A 12221-nucleotide genomic window follows, 5' to 3' on the forward strand; every position below is an offset into this window, starting at 1 on the left:
TTTTAATCTCATTTTGTTCGCTTGTGTTCGTTTCATCTGCTCGGGGCGGACGTCGTAAGACATCCGGTTAAGTTCGTTGTTGATCGACTAACTCAGTTTTTTTGTTACAGAGGGCAACTAACCCTCTGGCCGAATACGCTGAGCTACCGTGCCGGCATCACACTGAGCTACCGTGCCGGCTGCCAACTGAGCTACCCAAGCACGACTCACGACCCGTCCTCACTGCTACAATTCTGCCAGAACCTCGTCTTATTAGTCGCATATGGCGGTTTTATAGCAATTCACATGAATGGTTATGTACTTACTGAACTAGAATAGGATAATTACTAATACAGTAAATTTATAGCATTGAGAAAATACCTGTAAAATAACCTTGCGTGGGTCACTATACTGTATGCATTGTGAATTTAACCTTTTTTTTTTATTCATATGGAGGCATCTATAAAGTTTCAAGTTTCGCAATAATAAGTCTATAAGCACAAGCAAGTTCAGTTGCTTAGGAGTGTATAAGAAAGAAAATTGTAACTTGAATTTAGGAATAATTTTCGATATAAACAAACGTGTTAGTACGCCATTAGAAGATGCTGCGCTGCAGCAATGGATCTGAAATTGTGTGCGCTATACATACAATTGCGAAAAGTGACGAGGCCGATCTCCGGTATCGGTACATTCGGTTAACCAGGGCAGTTTGTCTCCGCAAACTCCACAGGAAAAAAAGTAATTACGTGTCATGCACGGTGACGAAAATAGAAGTATCAAGCTTTGGAACGAAAAAACACCTAATAATTAATTAATCATAAATATACAACACGTGGTAGCTAAGCGAATTATTTTGCACAATGTTACATTCATGAATATATAAATGTATTACGCCAACTAAAAAGGTTCATATTGAGCGCCAACTTCGTCAGCTAATGCATCTCCTCTATTGTCGTTGTCCGCAGACGAACAATCGACTTCGTCGTTAGAATCATCATAATGCAGTATATAGAAATTTTTGTGCGTTGCCGTACTTTATTTGGTGTCCTTTTACACTCTCAAAAAGCCCCGAAACGTATCTCCGTATGAATAAAACTCAATAAAAAGTGACTAGTTGCTGTAACCTTCCAAGTACTTTCACGCCTATGGATCTCAGCCACCATTAACGTGGACGGCGTTTCAAAGACCCATCCACATATCGAATTTAGATTTTCTGTGATTTCCGTATATGCCTGGACGATTTCTTTCTACATCTACATGACTATTCTGCAATTCACATTTAAGTGCTTGGCAGAGGGTTCATCGAACCACAATCATACTACCTCTCTACCATTCCACTCCCGAACAGCGCGCGGGAAAAACGAACAGCTAAACCTTTCTGTTCGAGCTCTGATTTCTCTTATTTTATTTTGATGATCTTTCCTACCTATGTAGGTTGGGCTCAACAAAATATTTTTGCATTCGGAAGAGAAAGTTGGTGACTGAAATTTCGTAAATAGATCTCGCCGCGACGAAAAACGTCTTTGCTTTAATGACTTCCATCCCAACTCGCGTATCATATCTGCCACACTCTCTCCCCTATTACGTGATAATACAAAACGAGCTGCCCTTTTTTGCACCCTTTCGATGTCCTCCGTCAATCCCACCTGGTAAGGATCCCACACCGCGCAGCAATATTCTAACAGAGGACGAACGAGTGTAGTGTAAGCTGTCTCTTTAGTGGACTTGTTGCATCTTCTGAGTGTCCTGCCAATGAAACGCAACCTTTGGCTCGCCTTCCCCACAATATTATCTACATGGTCTTTCCAACTGAACTTGTTCGTAATTTTAACACCCAGGTACTTAGTTGAATTGACAGCCTTGAGAATTGTACTATTTATCGAGTAATAGAATTTCAACGGATTTCTTTTGGAACTCATGTGGATCACCTCACACGTTTAGTTATTTAGCGTCAACTGCCACCTGCCACACCATACAGCAATCTTTTCTAAATCGCTTTGCAACTGATACTGGTCTTCGGTTGACCCTACTAGACGGTAAATTACAGCGTCATCTGCGAACAACCTAAGAGAACTGCTCAGATTGTCACCCAGGTCATTTATATAGATCAGGAACAGCAGAGGTGCCAGGACGCTTCCCTGGGGAACACCTGATATCGCTTCAGTTTTACTCGATGATTTGCCGTCTATTACTACGAACTGCGACCTTCCTGATAGGAAATCACGAATACAGTCGCACAACTGAGACGATACCCCATAGGCCCGCAGCTTGATTAGAAGTCGCTTGTGAGGAACTGTGTCAAAAGCTTTCCGGAAATCCAGAAATACGGAATCAGCCTGAGATCCCCTGTCGATAGCGGCCATTACTTCGTGCGTGAAAGAGCACGGAGGATTTTCTTCCCCAGACAGAGTTTATGGTCCATTCTAATGACCTCACCAACGCGACGTTAAACCCTTCTCCTGACTGCGTGGACCCGCCCCCGCGCCGCGCGTGTTTACACTGACCTGAGCTACTTGCGCGGGCAGTACTGTTACCTGCTGTGACGTCACACGGCGGCTCGGCGCGCGGGCCGGCCGGCCGCGGCGGCGCTCAGTCACTGCGCAGACGCAGTCGCGCCGAGCCGCGCAGCTCCTGGGCCAGCCGCCGCCAGCAGGCAGTGTTTGTTTACACGCCGCGCGCGACGCGACGTTTGCACCGGCCGGCGACGCTCCGTGTCTGCAGACGAGTGACAGGTCCGCGGTCTTGCGACGTGTCTTCGGTGGGCACACGACGGGTCCTTCGGGACGTATGTGACGCGTTCGCGGATGTTCGTTCTCGGTCCGTTCCGTGCGGTACACCTGTTAGTCGCGTGTTCGCGCAATCATCGACAGAACCACCAGCTCTGTGTGACTCTCCCAGCCGAGGACGCCGGATTTTTATCAGTATGCTGCCTTCTGAGGCACCATCGTTGGCTGACATGTGTAAATAAAAGACGCGAGTTTTGCTTGTCAGTGCTTTTTCCGAGTACGACCTCACTATATGTGTAGATGTCGTGGTGCTTCTTGCGACGACTCGCTGTATCACTGGCCCGATCTGCAGCGGGTGTACAGTTTGTGTGTTGCATTTAAAGCCAGCAGAGCTTTAGAGTGGTTCTTACTGCCATGAAAGTGAAACTGTACATCGCTGCTGTGGACGTGGAAACTTTCTTCTCGAGTGTGCTCTGGCTCAACTTGCTGCGTAACAAGTGACTGGCAGTGACTTTCCCAATTAGTTGATTAAAACTGTGAGGAGTGTTGCGATTGGTGTTGATTGGAGAAATAATGCTGGCATTGCGTACAGTTCGCAATTGCCTGCTGCAGTTGCTCAAGCGATAGAGAAGAGATTACTGCGTGTGTTGATATCAGTTTTTTTCTGAAATTGTTTCTGGTTCACATTCAAGGAGAGATGAACACCGTTTGGTGACAAAATATTGGCACTCTCAGGTCAGGGACTGTGGTAGGGTAACAAATTCTGCAGGTATTTTGTTGGCACATTGGAGAAGTCTAGAGAAGGTGTGATACCATTTGGGCTAAAGTGAGGCGGTAACTACTGAAAGGCCGTCATACCTCTGTTTTCGTCGATACCTGTTGGAGGCCGGTGAATCAGTGATCGCGGCAGAGTGGCACCGCAGCGCCTGGTGAAAGTGAAGTGCACAGTGAAGCGAGGCCAGCTCCAACGCCGCCATGACGGACGCCACGGATCGGTCGCCGCGGCGCTCGGCGTCGCGGCTGGGGCGTCGCCTGTCGCGCCGCCTGTCGCTGGTGACCAGGGTTCCCGGCCTCATCTCGGCCAGGCTCAAGGACCGAGGCCCGCCGCCGCCGCGCTCCTTCGAGATCACCGCCATCGCCCCCGACAAGACGCAGCGCATCGTAAGTCGCAAATTTCACTCCCGTTGGACGTGATAATAACTAGCCCAAGTTAACACCTCTGGGTTTTTCAGATCAACGTCTGTGTCAAAACAACTCTCTCGATCGAGATACTGGCTGCTGTGGCTACAATGTGATAACCTCCCCCCACCTCCCCCTCCAATCTCCCTTAAGCGGGGTAGGACGTCAAATGGGCCGACTTGGAGCAGGAGAGGCACCACAGGACATTTTAATTTCCACTGTCTATACTTTTACAAATACATTGATAAAACTTTAACAGCATTACCAGGAAGGATTCAGGATTCATACTCGTAGCAGTGGAAGCTCAAAAACGTTGTTGTTGTTGTGGTCTTCAGTCCTGAGACTGGTTTGATGCAGCTCTCCATGCTACTCTATCCTGTGCAAGCTTCTTCATCTCCCAGTACCTACTGCAACCTACATCCTTCTGAATCTGCTTAGTGTATTCATCTCTTGGTCTCCCTCTACGATTTTTACCCTCCACGCTGCCCTCCAATACTAAATTGGTGATCCCCCGATGTCTCAGAACATGTCCTACCAACCGATCCCTTCTTCTAGTCAAGTTGTGCCACAAGCTCCTCTTCTCCCCAATTCTATTCAATACCTCCTCATTAGTTATGTGATCAACCCATCTAATCTTCAGCATTCTTCTGTAGCACCACATTTCAAAAGCTTCTATTCTCTTTTTGTCCAAACTATTTATTGTCCACGTTTCACTTCCATACATGGCTACACTCCATACAAATTCTTTCAGAAAGGACTTCGTGACACTTAAATCAATACTCCATGTTAACAAATTTCTCTTCTTAAGAAACGCTTTCCTTGCCATTGCCAGTCTACATTTTATATCCTCTCTACTTCGACCATCATCAGTTATTTTGCTCCCCAAATAGCAAAACTCCTTTACTACTTTAAGTGTCTCATTTCCTAATCTAATTCCCTCAGCATCACCTGACTTAATTCGACTACATTCCATTATCCTCGTTTTGCTGTTGTTGATATTCATCTTATATCCTCCTTTCAAGACACTGTCCATTCCGTTCAACTGCTCTTCCAAGTCCTTTGCTGTCTCTGACAGAATTACAATGTCATCGGCGAACCTCAAAATTTTTATTTCTTCTCCATGGATTTTAATACCTACTCCGAACTTTTCTTTTGTTTCCTTTATTGCTTGCTCATCGGGGATAGGCTACAACCCTGTCTCAGTCCCTTCCCAACCACTGCTTCCCTTTCATACCCCTCGACTCTTATAACTGCCATCTGCTTTCTGTACAAATTGTAAATAGCCTTTGGCTCTCTGTATTTTACCCCTGCCACCTTCAGAATTTGAAAGAGAGTATTCCCTCAAAAACGTAACAAAACACTTTTTTTTTACATGTGTAATTTCATCATTTTTCACTTACTACTGGCTGCATTTGTTGCTATAGTACATTTTTCATCCTAACTAAGAGAGATTCTTCGATGACTGACTTGGGTCGACAGAAGCGTCCCATCCCAAGCGTCGGCTTTGACCCGTGACGTAAGGGTGTTGTGTGTGACGTCATGACGGCGCGGTTTGTGAGTGTGGCGTGTTTGTAGATGTCGTGTTGTGGTTTGTTGTGCTCTCTGGTGGTATGTTCAGGGTTTTCGTTTGTGTGGTGTAATGGGTTCCGTTTGCTTTTGCCCATTATCAAGAATTGTTAGAGTGTCGGCTGTGTTTGTAGTGGAATTCGTTTCAGTGGGTTAACGATTTTGTGTGAGGGTTAATTTAGTGTTGTTCACTGTAAGTCATGCGGTAATTTTAGTAAAATTAATCGGCTGTTGTTTTTGTTCAGGAATGGATATGACGGATAAAACTAACACTGCGCAGGTCAAGGGAAGTGTTCGATCCCAACGTGTGGCTGTGTATGTTGGTATTGGTATCGGGAGATGTTTTTGAGCTATATAAGCCAAGGGAAGTGTTTGATTCCAATTTATGGGATCGGAAGCAGCTGTTGAGCTATATAGATAAAGGGAAGTATCCGATTTCAGATGATATTGCGCTTAATGGTATTTGGGGAGTTTTGTGATGTCGGTGTTTTTCGTCATTTTGTGTGGTTTTGTGCGTGGGAGGGTGTCTAAATTTGTTTATATTTAGTTTGCCCCCACCCAAAAACACCCCATTTCCCGCGTTTGTCCCGTTAGTGTCGTTAGGATTTTTGTGGAAAGTGTGTGTGTTTGTTTTTCGATGTATTTTCGTCCTCATAATGTGTGCGTACCGACTTTATATGCGCCATATTGGAATCGTGGTTTATGGTCGTTTCCGCCATATTTGTGACGTCATGGGTCAAAGCAGACGGGCGGTATCGGACGCTTCCGTATTTCCGATGACTTTTGCACAGCATACAAACCATAGTTACAGGTGTATGAAACTATAGAAGTTATTTAATTTATGAAAAAAATAAATGACTGTTACATTTTAAACTTCATGTTTAGCCAAAATTCAAGTTTTATAATTAATTATCTCAATTTTTTCCACAGTTTTTAATAGATTTGGAAAATTCTAGAGTTTCATACACCTATAACTACTGTTTGTATGCTATGAAAAATTCATACAAGAATCTCCCTTACTTAGGAAGAAAAGTGTACCTATAGCAACAAATGCAGCCAGTAATAAGTGAAAAAAATGATACAATTTAACATGTAAAAAAAGGTATTTTGCTACGTTTTTGAACTTCCACTGCGATGAGTGTGAGTCCTCAATCCTTCCTGGTCATGGTGACAAAGTTTTATGAATTTATTTGTAAAAGTATAGACAGTAGAAATTAAAATGTCCTGTGGTGACTCTCCTGCTCCAAGTCGGCCCGTTTGACGTCCTACCCCCCTTAATGTGGACATGGTCCTGGTGACACCGATCCGCAGCGTGGTCCGATGTCAAGATGTGGTTGGAAGATGATAGTTGGGTTGAGGTGGCGGAGCCAACGAATGTGAATGCTAAGGAAAGACTGTGGCTACAGATTGATTTGTAGAATAGTTTGGATCCGTGTTCGCGTCATATTTAACGTACTTTGCCACATCTAACACATTTCTCGTTTCATAAATCAAAACTCAGAAGTAAATTCCGTAAACCTGTATTAGATATTGGACTAGTCTCCGACGGGTACCTAGATGCGTATTACATTCATCTATCGCGCGCAAACTATGGAAAATGCAAGGGAGGAGCCACTGCGTATCAATTACCGTAGATGTTTCAAAAATGCAATCACAAACTTTGGGAACAGCGTCCTCACACCAAAACAAGGAAAGAAGTTCATATAAACATGTATACGAAAATCCTATGCGTTAGAGTTACAAACGAAAGTTTGCATTAAAAGCTCCAAATGTCTTTCTCTTGCCTATAAACACGCGTGCCCTCTTCAAATCATGGACTGTCACATCCTTGCAAATGTTACCTGACAGTTACGAATGGTTTTGTAGGTTTCCTTGACATGACAGCGAAGAGTTTCTGCGTCCGGGTGGGCCTTCTGCGTAGATCAGTTATGTAAGGATCCCCCAGAGATAATAATCCAACGGACTGGCGTTAGAGAGACGTTCAGGCTATGGAACTCGTCCTATTCTACTTATCCGTCTGTGATAGTAGAAAACAGTCGGTTCATCTCTGACACTGAGTCTGAACTATGTTGGAGCTCCATCATGTAGAAGTCACATATTCCTTTATTTTAGCAGTGGCACATCTTCTAGTGCTAAAAATCATGTCTACCAGCTAACAATTTGAATATCCTGCCATGTTTGAACCAGTACCTTCAGTTATCTCCCTACTTGCAGTACACGTACACAATCGACACGTTTTCAGACGAATGATGAATGTAAACAATTTTCCCGGCGAATACAACGCCGTCTAACATACAATGAGTCAAACGGTTGCATAGATAAATGAAGATGGTGGGTTGTACCTGGAAAACCGTTGGACGCTAACTTCCATTAATAACTCGAAAACGAAGAATTTTCGGAACTATGTTTGCACGAACCTTTCTCTTGTTTTCGTGCAAGGGACCTGTTCAAAAACGTATTTTTGAAATACCCTGGAGAACGCGCAACGTAAAAATAAATTTCGTAACACATTAGTTTGCTTTAAGAACTTATTCATCTTATTTTCTACTTTATGCATTTATTCATCTTATTTACTTATTTATACACACAAGGATTACCTGATAGTTATGTAGGATTTGTCATCATAATGTTAAAATAGTTAGCTGGAATATAAACAAACACAACCAAACTATCACCTTCTGATCCAACCCTGACTTCGTGGTACTTTCTTCGTTCTGCAGACCAGTGTCGGTGCACAACGGCATTATAGCGATCTTGAGTACAGTTTCCATCTCCATGAGACTTGTGGGTGTCTAATATACAACACGATTTAAACCATCATACAACTCAGCGGATCGTGATGCCATACTAGACATACGTAGGTTTAGAAAACAAAAGATTTAAGCTACCACACACATGGTAAACAAACTTTCGAACCTCATCTAAAATTGAATCTCACAAACAAAAACATAGCAGACGTCATGTTCATAAGACATGACATCACACTTCAAAGAATATACCGAAGCCTTCCGTTCACTAGATCTGTGGACTTATGCAGCTGGGGGCCAACAGCTTTTATTTGTTAAAAACGTGACGTTTCAGCGAGATAAGCTGCTGTATAAGTAACAATTTCAGTTACAGAGTCTTTCGCTTAGATGATACGGTATCATAGTATCTTGGCACGTTTTAGATACGTCGCGTAATAATGTATAGCCTCTGCGGTTCGATGAGTCAAAATCATTCATTACACGAGTGCTACGCGAGCTACATTGGTAATATCTTTGAATGTATGGGGTCTAATGATGACATTGACCGTTTGATGTTACGTCGTATTATTATGTAAATCATTACGACCATGACTGTTCATTTATTGAAAAATAAAAGTGTCCTTGTCACAAAAAGCTCTTGTATTGATACTCGATGCAATTAAGCAAACTGGGTGTTCATCTTCATGGTATATTTGAAGTAAAAACGTGAATGAAATTGGCTTCTTACTGTTTAACACGTACTACAAATATCTTTAAATATAAAGATGCACGTACACTTACTGCGAATTTCCAAATTAGCACAATACTTAAACAGGACGGACAAAAAGAGCCTGTCCCGGAAAATAAGCAGGCCGGAGTGGCCGAGCGGTTCTAGGCGCTACAGTCTGGAACCGCGCGACCCCTACGGTCGCAGGTTCGAATCCTGCCTCGGGCATGGATGTGTGTGATGTCCTTAGGTTGGTTAGGTTTAAGTAGTTCTAAGTTCTATGGGACTGATGTACTCAGAAGTTAAGTCCCATAGTGCTCGGAGCCATTTGAACCGGAAAATAACTAAACGGCAAAGAGATTATTATAAACGAGATCGAGTACCAGGAGACAAAACGAACGACAGCCTATTATAATGTTTGACAGAGTCGCAAATCTGTTAGTTCTAAATGTAAGAATATAATGAAATGAAATGAGTATTTTCAAAATAATCTGTTTTTCCATCCCTGAAATATTTATATTTTATACTGTTTAAATTTTCCCCAGCAACCTTCTGTCATTCAGCTCTGCAGGTGGTTTCTGAACGAAATTGTATCGGAACAGCCGGACTCCAGTTTTTATTTCTTCAAATGAGGGATGGTTCAGTCTGTTCGGCTATATAAACTAACTGAACATGCGCCGGAATGAAACAGATAATCCTCATCACTGAATAACTGTTGCTTTAAGAATGGTGTTTGATTTGCGATTTCAGCGCTATTTTCATTTTGGTCACTCTGTACTACTGCATAGCTTTATTATTATTCCGTGTGCGAATGACATCCGAATGTACATCATTGACACCTTCAGGAAAAATGTCAGTCCCGAGTCATAGGACAGTAAATATGTATGACTATGTGGGTGTAACGCTAACAAAGCAGAACGAAAACGGTGCAGTGTCTCATAATTGAAGTGTAGCCTGCATCGGTGCTCTTCTTTAACTTTAAAATGTTTTAAATCAATGTAACAAATCTAATAATTTAGGCAGACAGATGTAGAAATGCGTGCGGTGTCTCTGTGAGCCGCATCTGAAGATGAAATGACAGAAGAACGCATCGAGAGTTATGAAGATCGATTTTCGTAGTAAATACGGCTTTTACTTGATATCTCTGATTCTTTCAATATATACGTAGTAGCTACCACGATACACGCCCGCCTAAAGCGTCTTTGTCTATATAGATGTTGAATGTTAGCACTGTCTTCAAAAGACTTAATATATTTTTGCAGTATTTTGGAGGAAACGCTCATTACACAAATAAGTGTTCTGGGATCAGATACCAATAGTTCGGCTTACAAATTGCTTTGTTTTCGATTTGAAACTGAGATTTTGGAAGAAATTTAATCACACAATGTTGTTGAGGACATAGTTCCAGTAAAAGATAAAGCAAACTGAGATAAAAGCAATAACGCGGACTAAGAACACCCCAATCAGCAACATGTGCAAGTACCGGGAAACGAGCAAGATGAAGTGCAATTGTGGCACCAGCGCCTTCGAAGAGACAAGCGTGAAATCAATCGCTCTTGCCATGAACTTCGTGGTTGGACTGGAAAGTGGAAGTTGTACCGCGATTAACCAACCGGTGACGTGCAAGGTACGGATGTCACTGTCGATTATTATACTTCACTTCGGGTGTAGTCTAACGTAAACGGTAAACTTGGATAGCGGAACTAAGCCACTGAGAGAACTAATACATATTTGTTCAGCCAGTGTCTTTTTCATTTAACCAAAATTTGAGTGAGCATGTGAAAAATAAATGACAAAGAGGGGGAAGAACTACCGACGTGTAATTCTCGACTATCCTGACATCACTGTAATTAAATGTCGCGCATCTTTCACGGCACATGACTGTGGTGCCAAGTAACATTAAACAGATCACCTTTTGTCGTCTTTCCTGGGAGTATTTTACTACTGAATGTTTGTACGAAGTAGCTATGAAACTCACGTGTAGAAGATATGGCATTATTCGAAAACAGCCGTCATTGATAAACGTTTGCTGTATGTTATTCATGGTGGTACAAATGGTACGAACTTGGCAGCTGTTGAGTTTGAGCCGTTCATTTTATACTTCAATAAATAATGACAACTCGCTTTCTTATCGAGAACACAGGTACAAGGTGACGAAGTTTTTGACTCAATGGACTTTTGTTCCTTAGGAGCAATGTTTCAGATCACCGTTTTCGATTGTTCTTTTGAACCACATAGGGCTAACACCAGGATCCGTCCACACGGACAGGTCTCATTTGATTTCTTCCCCATTGTTGTACAATCCGAGCTTGTATTTATTCATTTATTTATTTTCTCCTCGCTGGAGTAGATCGAAACACTGCCCGCAAAACTGTACCTGTGCAGGTCTGTCTTAGTTTCGGCTGGCAATTTCAAAGTTAGAATTTCATAGCTCGTAAAAACATCCAGTTTCGTTTTTCGATGCCGTTTGCAGAGTTTTCCAATGTGTCTATGTATTCGCTGAGTAGAAATTTTTGAAATCGGCACACCTCCAAAAAGTTGGCGCACATTGCACGTCTCTCAGACACAAAATATTTCGTGTGTCATTAACAATGATGAACGTTCGCGTGGCAGCTGGGAATTGTTCCTGGATGCAGTGCACATCCTGAGGAAGCAGTAAATGTAGCTATACAATAGCGACAGCTGAACTGCTTTGAAGCCATTATTTCAATTCAGTAACACAGAACAGCAAACCTAAAAGCGAGGCAGCAGTGGCAATGCTTCACGTAAAACTAAGCTAAACGTGACATCAATATAAAGACGAAGCAAATATGTAAGTGTAGAATACCAGTGACATGTTAAATAGCTCCTATTATGTTATAAATTGTTACTCGTTGTTCACGATCTTAACACTGTGTTTATTTGTGATATACTCACTGAAGAAAGTTGGCATTTCATCCGAGTGCAACGCAATCTTACGAACACCTTCCGTGTCGTCTCAGGAAATCCATGAAACTTTCTGCCGAATGTCGTTATCGCTACAGTAATGTTATCAACAGAAACACTGCAGCTTTTTGCCTGTACTGTCTTGATAAGTTCACGGCGTTATGCAACGACTAGGAAATACCATCAAAAAGGATAAGACAGAAGAAAAAGTTTTGACGTTATCAAACTTCCAGGAAAACTTCGCCTAGAAGTGTTACATGTGGGGCCGCTATTACAAAAATACCCGTGGATACCAGGTGTAGGGGATACGAAATGGAACCATGATAATCAAGTATCGAACAGAATAGTTGTTGATCAGTGACAAACTGCAGTTATTTTACTAGTTTGGCTGCT

General features: G+C 42.5%; 1 protein-coding gene across 1 annotated transcript in view; it reads left to right on the plus strand.

Moving 5' to 3' along the window:
- The first annotated feature begins 2669 nt into the window (after positions 1–2669).
- LOC124775244 overlaps positions 2670–12221 on the plus strand; it is a 364434-nt gene continuing 354882 nt past the window's right edge. The window contains exon 1 of the mRNA XM_047250082.1: positions 2670–3866. Within this exon, the coding sequence (XP_047106038.1) occupies positions 3681–3866 (186 nt within the window). The 5' untranslated portion in view covers positions 2670–3680. The remainder of the gene's footprint in view (positions 3867–12221) is intronic.

The sequence above is a fragment of the Schistocerca piceifrons genome, chromosome 2, assembly GCF_021461385.2.
Source record: "Schistocerca piceifrons isolate TAMUIC-IGC-003096 chromosome 2, iqSchPice1.1, whole genome shotgun sequence".
Taxonomy (NCBI): Eukaryota; Metazoa; Arthropoda; class Insecta; order Orthoptera; family Acrididae; genus Schistocerca; species Schistocerca piceifrons.